The sequence below is a fragment of the Sinocyclocheilus anshuiensis genome, unplaced genomic scaffold (assembly GCF_001515605.1).
Source record: "Sinocyclocheilus anshuiensis isolate Anshui unplaced genomic scaffold, SAMN03320099.WGS_v1.1 scaffold773, whole genome shotgun sequence".
Taxonomy (NCBI): Eukaryota; Metazoa; Chordata; class Actinopteri; order Cypriniformes; family Cyprinidae; genus Sinocyclocheilus; species Sinocyclocheilus anshuiensis.
The window spans coordinates 940,890-951,308 of NW_015539930.1; the positions used below are offsets into that span (position 1 = coordinate 940,890).

The window sequence follows — 10,419 nt, forward strand, 5'->3', positions numbered from 1 at the left end:
CCCTTTTTTTTTTTTTTTTTTTTTGTGACCCTGCTGTCCCAATGAGCATTTCTTATCCAATGGCCAGACCTTAATTTAACAATTTCTATAGTATTGCATCCTTCTCATGGGCATTTAATCAATTTTGACTTTTCAGTGTGTTAACTCTCTCTTTTTTTGGCCTATTTTACTTAATAATTATGCACATCTAAATATAAGACATTTTTCACTTTCAACCCTTGTTAACAATTATATAACTTCCAAATGACTGTATACAAAATTAATAGTATTTATTACGATTAATGTGGTTCGTAATTGGATATAAATGGAAATGGATAAAAAAATATAAGCAAAATATCGACTTGCCTAATCATTATGCACGCACTGTATATCACACTGGCAAGGACAAGAGTATCACTCATAAATGTCAGGATGGGATGGGAATAGGTCACAGGTTGTCACAGTTTTACAGAATGCAATTTTATAAAACATTTATATTATATTTATAAAAATCTTTTAGTTCCTTTTTTATAATGCTTATATACTAGTATATATATATATATATATATATATAAATGAAAATCCCATAATAGACTGTTAAATGGCAGGCTCTATTAAAAAAATTGAGTTTCAAAATTAAAGCTATACCTAAAAGAACTATTCAATGAAGTCAGAAGCCTGAGGACCGGTCTCCCCAGTATCTATAAAAAAATATCAACCTATTTACTTTATGGGAATGTCCATGGAAATTGTATGCAAATATTGTCCTTATTAGAACAAAACCAAAGTATCAAAGTACATATTCAGAATACACGGAAATTTAGATAAAGTATTTCTTATTTCAGGAAGAGGGATTTAACCATTTATTACCTCTTTGAGCTTTAGAAATCGTTTGTAGTTAAACTAGCAATGGGAATCAATTTCATATCAATTTTATTTTTTTACAAGAAGGTAAGTGGTTTTAATAGTTACCCTGGTTGCATTCTCCACCATTCGGGCCATAAATCATGATCAGAAGTAGAAGAAGTATAATATCTTCAGCTTTCTGGGACATCTTAGGATTTATGGAGGTAAGAATAAATTTTTTATGAATAATAATATTTTTTTTTTTGCAAATATCTTTGTTCATTTAGAAAAATACCCCAAAATGAATCAGTTTACAACTATTTTAATACAACACAATATATTAACGAAATTTTGATCTCTTTAAGTAACTTAATTATAAGAACACTCCAAAATGATCCTATAAGAACGTACTTACCTTTCTGTTTTCCTAGCAGGTTGAAGTGGTGACAGCTCTGTACAGAAGATTCAGAACTCAAACGGAGAGTTGATCATCAGCCATACTCACATTTTATGGCTTCAGATATATCCAGTGAGCTCCAATGACAGCAGAGCACAACGACAAGCCTTGTTAGCACTTTGTATATGACGATCATGACCATATTATGATGTTTGGGACTTTTACTGACTAGAATAGACTGTGTTAGAGTCCTTCAATTATCGTCTTGTGATGTTCAAAAGGTATGGAAAAAACAAATCAAATAATCCATAATAACACTTCCTCCAGTGAAACTGTACTGCCTACAGTTGTTTGCAAACTGCAGGTTATTCTGGTTAACAAACACCCACTTAGACAGGACTTCCAGTACTTCCAGTTTTGTATGCAATATGCATTAAACATTTAGTACACAGACTGTGAGCGGCCCGAGGATGTGCTGTCTGAGACTAAGATATGGGCTAAATTCAGGCTAGCATATTTGTCTTACTATTTCTGTCATTGTAAGAGTACAAGAATGCTGTTCCAAAGTCAGCGTAATTTTTTATTGTTATGGGAGGTGATCTTTCCGGCATCCCATCTTGATGGTCAAAAAATAATTAGATTTTTTTTTCTTCCAGGAAAAAATATGTTGGTAGTTATTGATTAGAATGAATCCAATGCAAATTGTTAACGGCAACATTTGAATGAATTTGCCTACTGCCTTTTGGTTTCATAGGAAATAATTCTGTCATGTACACTGTTATGTAGGCTACCCTTGTATCATTCCAAATATGGCTTTCTTTTCTGTAGATATTTGGATATGAAAATACTCCTAATGCCATCCCAGACGTGTATGACTTTCTTATTCAAATAAACACTACTGAATACAATCAATTTCTGTGAGTCTATATACAGTATTGTAAGTGATTATAGGTCCTGAAATGATGATGCTCCAAAAAAAAACCCCAAAAAAACCACACACATGCCAGTCGTGACGGTAATAAAGACCCCAGTTCATCAAAAACGAATGCGAAACGAAACGGTAGGTCTGAAAAATACGAACATTTTAAACCTATTAACTATAAGACATGGCTTTTTCCATAGCATTTTTGGGTGAACTGTTCCTTTAAGGAAAATGTTCCGTTTATGTGAACATATTGTGTATTTATGGCTTGATGTTATATTTATTCTATAATATTATTTCTGCTGGTAAGGTGACGCTTTCTACTTGCTGAGCCAAGTGAGGTAACCCAGAAATCTCTATGACATTATCTGAAGAGATCTGTTTTAAAGGGGTCATATGATGCGATTTCAAGTTTTCCTTTCTCTTTGGAGTGTTACGAAACATGTTCATTTCAAACAATGTTCGACAATGTAAGGAGATGTGGCTCCCTTCACCAGCCACTAGATGACACTAAAGACGTCTATTATTCAATTATTGCCGCCGTCCATGCCAGTGTTCCACTCATTTGTTTCACTTTTTTTGTGTTGAATTTATGCTAACCTTCTAGGGTGCACAATTTGATTGTAACATATCTTTGGAAAAAATAACAACGGAAATTATTTAACAAAAGTTTAGTACTAAAAAAGAGTTTAATCTCTCACATTTTAACACAAACTAGCTCACAAAAAGTAATTTTAAGTTCTGTGATCTAGGAAAAGAAGTAAAAAAAAAAAAAAAAGACTGATGTTAAATTCAGTGAATTCCATTATTCAGAGTCAAAATACAATTTTTTTTTGCATTAGTTGGGATATGTAACAAAAAGTGTCACAAAATCCAACGAGTCCAAACATAGCCTCTTGAGACCCGGCAAAACATTTTAGGAAAAAAATTAGTATTTTTTCATGTCATTACATTGTTTAGAGCATTTAAAAAAATGTAAAAACAATAAAATATATATATATATATATATATATATTTCATTCATAAGTTATGCTACGTCCTTGATAGAGGACATCGGGACTCAATTAAAAAAAATAATAATAATAAAAAGACATGAATGAACATGCATAGGCAAAAACAACAGATTTAAAAATAAAAAAAATTGCCAATACATTTCTGTCAGGACCACTATCGTTAAAGATGATTGACAATTAGCATACAGTTTGGATTGGCGGTATGGTTCTGTTCTGGAGTCAGCTGAAGCGAGCTTGACTAACGTGACCTGCCAGAACTAACGCTATGCTAGATTTTTAGTTTTCGGGATTTTTTTTTTTTTTAACCAAACTTTGTATGAAGATAATTCTCAACTATATTATAACAGAATGATTTGATATACCATTTTTCTTTATGCAAAATGTGTGTAAAATGGCCATAAACAGGTTTTCTCATTATGTAAAATGTATCTATAAACTAAATCTAATTTACATATTAATGTGTTTTTGGGGCAACATGTAATGAAAAAAGAAGTGTAATAATTGACAAGATTTTCAGAATAATATATAATATTTCATAGGAATATTGAAATATATTTTATTTCCCTATTCATTTGTTGTGTCTCCCAAAATGCGTAATAAATATGCTTTTAGTCCCGGTGTCCTCATATGAGGACATGTATGAAATCAACGTCCTGTTTCGTAACAGAAAGTCATATTTTGATTTGAAACCCCATAACATTTTCCTGAGATGTTGATTTATGACACACAGTTTAAAAATTAGTCAGATTTAAATGATAATTACAAAATATGATCATATTTCCATAAGAGTGTCACTAAATTAATATTAGACATATTTGAAGACCAAGGAGAGGGAGTGGTCATGGTGAAACATCCAAACATTTAGTATCTCTGAAAAGCCCTGAATGTGCTCTGTACAGGACATCTAGACTTAAAACTGTGGCATGTATAGTCTCAGAGAAATCCACTAAAATATAACGTCCTTATATGAGGATGCAGGGTCTCAGGAGTATAGTACAGTTTGATTAAGAAATTGAATAACATCATCTCTGTCATGACTGTTTGCATTTTGGTGTTTTGACATTTAAATATCTCTCTGCTCGTTTTCCTTGTATGCAAATATTCTGAACTAAAAGTTTTACATTGGCATACTAACATATCTGTCGAATGCAGTGTCAGACGCAGCAGACATGTCAAGCAGTTAGAGGACGGATGATCTTGAGGTACTTCTCAACAGTTGCAGTTTTACCCAAACCTGCTTAAATGTGGTAGACATGTTTCTTGTGTACCTACAGTTTTAAAATCATGTCACGAAATTAAAAATTAACCACAGAACACTGTATTGTGCTATAGCTTGTGCCAAGAATATAATCAGACCCCTTGATTTTTTCACTTTTTGCAGCTTCATGCTAAAATTAGTTATTTTCATCACCAATCATCATCATTCTACACTCCTTTCCCTATAATGCGGTATGGAGTATAGACTGAAACAAACAAACAAAAATTCTACTTTGAAACATTTTAGCATTAGGCATCATAAGAAAATGTGTTTAAAAAATGAAGGGGTCTGAATAGTTTATGAATGCATTTTATATTGTAGCTATATTGTACAAAGCAACTTAAATTGCATCAGTGGTATACATTTAATCAGTTTATGCATTGGCTGGAATCAAACCCATGTTGATGCCATTGCTAGTGCCATGTTGCACTGTTTGAGCTACAGGATCACTAGTTAATATGTACTGGCAATATTTTTGTGTTGCTACTGGACTCAACAGACCCACACATCAACTCAGCATTTTAAACTTGGCTTTATTGCTAAATTTAAATAAAAACAGTGCATTTACAATTTTGTATTAGAATCCATTATTTTTAAATCAAACACTCAATGAAACATGCAATTTAAATAAATGTACAGTATAGAAAAACGGTAGGTTATTACCAGTCTTCTTATTTACTACGAATAGCATAAGGGAAATACTTAGCATTGCACATCTGTACAGTGAATATAGTGAAAGTCTCTAAAGTTCGAGATTGAAATGTTATTTTTGAACCCCACTAATTTTTATATTGTATAGACAAAACAGTTGTCTGATAATTGTTCAAAAAATATTATCATTTGTGTTCTGCAGGAGAAAGTAAGTCACACAGATTTGGAACAAAGGAAATGATAGCAAAGTATCCAAAATCGCCCCATACCCTGATTCACTATTCCCAACATTAGTCCAGTGAGTAAATGAAAATGAGTGGTGAATTCAGACAGTGACGTTGCATTCAAATATGTAGTATGTACTATATAGTATGTGAAAAACAGTATTTGGACGTTTTATTTTGTTTGAAATGATGTGACAGGAGTTTGATTTCACTTGAAATATATTGGGGCCTTCCCAGCGCATTACATGTATTCTCTAGCCATTGAGTGTATATTGGTGGTACACTTGGTATTGTGGTGCGTTTTGGGATTGAATGAGCACTGTGGTTTCAGAAACCACTACAAATGGCTGTCCCCTTGAAATGGCACACTGTATTCACCGTAGTTTTATCATAAGAGCGGGTGCGGTCATTTCTAACCTGAATTTGTGAGGCTTCCGTTGTTATTCACTCCCAGTTATTTTACCCCTACAAAAGCAGTCCGTTATGCTGCTTTATATCGCAAACTGGCATTTGATATATTATTTTAATTCATTGTCAAAATCATAAACATACTGGTTTGTTGTGGAAATGGATTTACTGTTTACTGCACTTGTTATTCTTCTAGTTATTTACCTATAGCAGCTAATGAATCGCACATTAAAAGAAAACAGCTTACTTCTGCATCGCAAAATGAGGTGGATAAGGGTGTAGAGGCGATTTCAGACACAGCCAGAGTGTGGAATTGTTTCTCCTCTAGAGGCACCGTATGGAATATGAATAAAAAATAAAAAATAAATAAATAAATAAAATATTGAGAACATTAATCTGAAACCATAAAACAGTTTAAACACATGCCATTTAATGAGCTTTGGTCATTTTGGTTGATAAATGTTAGGCATAGGCTATTCCTTTTGTTTTTCAATGATGAAGGTATCCACAGTGGATAAAGACTTGGAATGAGCTTCTTTCTGTTTGTCTGGCCTTGCTTTCCGACACATCCACAGAAAGATAGAAAACCCTGTCAACAATAAATTTGATGGGCAAAGCAACTGTATTATCATATTATACAACAGTGCATTCAGGCATATTTTCTCTCTCTCTCTGTCTCTCTCTTTTTTTTTTTTTACCTCCAGTATGATTCTGTGTCTAAGAGTAAACCTACCTTGCATTGTGTTTGAAATGCAGAATACGTAGAGTATTGGGTAGCTGGTATATCCAGAGCCAAGAAAAACCAAACCCCATGATGTACCCAGCAGACACATGAGGCCCAGCACTGTGCTGGCATCCTTCACTGGTATTTTCTTATGCTTGTGGTCCAATTTCTTTAGCTTAAAGATCTGTCTGGACACTGTGATTAGAACTATTGTGTTGAACAGGAATATGATGGTGAAGTAGGAAAGGTTCACACTATACAGGATGAGAGGCTCTGTGATCCAGCAACTGTACAACATATAATAAACAATGCTGAAAGTTAAAGAAGAGCTAAAAGCAAGGTAAAAATGAAAAGGTTCAAGGGATAGTTGCTCCCTATCTTTCAAATGGACCATTGACACTCTATCTACAATCTCAATTGGGAGTGTCAATGGTCCATTTGAGAGATAGGTGGCGGTAATGCACTTATAAGTCTGCGATCCGCCGTAAAGCAAGAAGAAGAAGACGCCTCACGCGCAGGCTGAAGAAGAAGACGCGAAGGCGCTCAGGAAAGTGAGCGCATTTTGTGTTCTACTGAAGTGAGCGTTTGTGTTCTACTGAAGAAATAAAGTCCCCTACATCTTGGATGCCCTGGGGGTAAGCAGATAAACATAAAATTGTCATTTTTGGGTGAACTATCCCTTGAAGTTATAATATGAGGACTCACACTGGATTTGTTGCATTTGAATTTGATAAGGTCACATTTATGGATCATAGAATGGATCGGTGAGTTGCTGAACTGACAGCAAACTTCCAACAAGAACAGCAGGGACTCCTGTTAAGAGGAAAGGACTGCAGGATGAGCAAATCTACACTTTAATCATCATTTCTTATGTTTCTAGTATCTCTTTGTCTCTTTTTTGAGCCTATATTTTGTAATACTTAACATGTAAACTGTCATTGTTAACCCTGTTAACCCTTTTTTTCAAATTTGGTCATTTTCTGAGTTTCAAAAGACATGATATAGGAAGAACGTATCAGAGTTATAAAGCAAGTTCGGACCTTAAAGGGATAGTTCACCCAAAAATGAAAATTTGATGTTTGGTGAACTATCCCTTTAATTATGAAATAGAGATTGTGACGAGTGGGGCAGGGCCGAGAGCCGTGGGAACGGAGCGAGGCCGGTGGAGTAAGTGATAATGCACGACACCTGCGCCACTCACCAGTCTCGAGTCCCACGGAGGAGCTCCGGAAGGATAAAAGGAGGAGTGACGACAGTGCAGGATGAGAGAGGACCAGGCCCGGACTTTATTATTGTTGTTTTGGTTCTGTTTGTGCGCGGCAGTCGTCCGTGAGGGGCTGTCGCGCTATTTTAAGTTTTGTGTTTATTTTATTATTCAAGTTTTGTTTAAACGTTCACCGATTCCCGCCTCCTTCTTCCCGATCTACGACCTTTGTTACAGAGATATACATGTAAAATCATGCAAAGTTAGTTTGCATGCCAAGAGTTCAAAGATGACATTCATTCTAGTTTTGTATCTAAAACTGTCAACAAAAAAACAAAAAAAACAAAACAAAGAAATATAGGCAGAATCTCCATTTATGACGCATCATATCTTCAACACAAACTAACGAATGTCCAGTTGCTTTCATGTTCTTTACCAGCTTCATAAATACTGTGAATAGTATGGAAATACATGGTTCTCTTGTTTAAACCACATAGGGCGTCCTTATGGATCACTATTGGAGTCTGGACTTTGTAGAGGTCATCTAGTGGAAAGTTTGGTACTACACCCAAACAAAATCTTACTGAAAGTTAATTATCTGAGATATCAACCTCAAATTTGGAACACAAGTTTAGATGTGTCTTTGATTTTATAGCAGTTTTCTATGGAAGATTATTTCTGCCATTGAACAAAAATATAGAAAATGTAGCTGTAACTTTTTAATCTTACAATTTAAATTTTTTTCTCAAGATAATGACTTTATATCTCACAGTTGCAAGTTATAAACTTGTAATTGTGAGTTTACACCTTTCAATTCTGACTTTTTACATCTTGCAATTCTGTTTTTTTCTGCTAACGAAACACAATACTGTCGCAGTACACATGACAGAAATAAAAATGTATTAAAAACGCACTGTAATTGTTACTTTTTATCTCACATTTCTAACCTTTTTCACGAAACTGTGAGTTCATATCCAGTGTTGGGCAGTAATGCATGACTTAGTAATGCGTTACTGTAATTTGATTACTTTTTTAGTAACGGAGTAATTTAATGCGTTATAATTTTCAAAATAGTAATTAGAGTATAGTTACAAGCCGAGGTCTCTATACGTTACTGCCGCGTTACATTGCTGACAGAATGCAGTGTTTTATAATCTAGAGATTGTAAAAAGGATGTAGCACACGCACTGTCAGTGGATTAGAGACCTGCTCCCGCGAGACCCGACGCAACAGAGTGCGGCGCTGGACAAGATGTGCGAGTGCTGGTGCGGGCGGGTAGACACTCGTGTGTGTGCGGGAGAATAAAATGATTCACGGGACTCCCGCAAAATCGAAATATCTATCGGGAGTGTGTATGCTGGGATTTCATAAATTTAATGGAGAAAAAAGTAACGTAACTAGTAATGTAACTAATTACTAATTACTTTTGAAATGAAGTAATCAGAACAGTAACGTGGTTACTTTTAAAGGGAGTAATCAGTAATTTGATTACATTTTAAGAGTTATGTATGTTATGTTAACTAACAGGTTAAGTTTTATCGTGATAGACACATATGATGTGCTGCCCTCTCCAACAAACTTGCAGGTATGGTGTGGACAAGACCCAGCCTGCCACCTGTGTGCAGCCCCGGCAAACCTCAGACATATCCTGGTGGGTTGTAAGACCAGCCTGACACAGGGAAGGTACACATGGCACCACAATCAAGCACTGAAGTGCTTGGTGGCAGCAATAGAGACCAAGAGAGTGTCAACAAACGCCATCCCCAAAAATGCCAAGAATACCTTACCAAAAAGGCAGTCCTTTGTTAGGGAAGGGGAGAAAAAGCAGGCTAAGTGCCTGTCTCCTGACGCAGGGCAGCTGAATATATCCAGGGACTGGGAAATGCGAGTTGACTTAATACACAGACTCACTTTCCCATTTGAAATTGCAGTCACCAATCTGCACCCAGACCTGGTTCTCTGGTCCAACTCCAATAGGATCTTCACAATAGTCAAACTGACAGTCCCTTGGGAAGAGACCATTAATGAGGCCTTTGAAAGGAAGAAGCTGCGATATGCCAACTTGGCAGCTGAGGCAGAGGAGCGGGGCTGGACAGTGAAAGTATACCCGGTTGAAGTGGGCTGCAGGGGCTTTGTGGCTAGTTTTACAATAAAGCTGCTGAAGGAGTTGGGCATCAGAGGACAGGTCCAGCGGAGGATAGTCAGGGAACTGGCCACTGTCGCTGAAAGAAGCAGCCACTGGCTGTGGCTGAAGTGGATGGACACAGTGTGGGCTGCCAAATGACCATGTAACAAAGTGACACACACCCGGGTCTGATCAGCCTGTGGTGGGCCTGCCTCGGCTGAGGGTGTCTTGTGATAAAGGGCCGAAACCCCCAATGAGGCTGGGGTACACAACTGATGATGTGTTGCATTGTTGGAAACACCATACAAAGGTCATTGGCAACATCACCTTAAAGGGATACTCCACCCCAAAATGAAAATTTTGTCATTAATCACTTACCCCCATGTCGTTCCAAACCCCTAAAAGCTTCGTTCGTCTTCGGAACACAATTTAAGATATTTTGGATGAAAACCGGGAGGCTTGTGACTGTCCCATTGACTGCCAAGTAAATTACACTGTCAAGGTCCAGAAAAGTATGAAAGACATCGTCAGAATAGTCCATCTGCCAGACACAGAGGAGACGAATTGTTGAATAAAGTCGTTATTTTTGTTTTCTTCGCGTACAAAAAGTATTCTCGTCGCTTCATAACGTTACGGTTGAACCACTGATGGCAGATGGACTATTCTGA

The 10,419-nt window shown here is 36.2% G+C and overlaps 1 protein-coding gene and 1 long non-coding RNA gene across 2 annotated transcripts in view; both read right to left on the reverse strand.

Annotated features, from left to right (window-relative positions):
- The window catches only part of LOC107686868 (uncharacterized), a 2,483-nt gene extending 1,153 nt beyond the window's left edge, over positions 1 to 1,330 (reverse strand). Inside the window, exons 1-2 of the long non-coding RNA XR_001634073.1 lie at positions 1,241 to 1,330; positions 952 to 1,033 (exon numbers count right to left, since the gene is read on the reverse strand). This is a non-coding gene — a long non-coding RNA (uncharacterized LOC107686868). The remainder of the gene's footprint in view (positions 1 to 951; positions 1,034 to 1,240) is intronic.
- A 4,841-nt stretch (positions 1,331 to 6,171) lies between these two features.
- Positions 6,172 to 10,419, reverse strand: part of LOC107686855 (adhesion G-protein coupled receptor G5-like) — an 8,375-nt gene continuing 4,127 nt past the window's right edge. Inside the window, 4 exon segments of the mRNA XM_016484008.1 lie at positions 6,172 to 6,287; positions 6,432 to 6,709; positions 7,128 to 7,173; positions 7,176 to 7,235. Coding sequence (XP_016339494.1) covers positions 6,172 to 6,287; positions 6,432 to 6,709; positions 7,128 to 7,173; positions 7,176 to 7,235 — 500 coding nt within the window.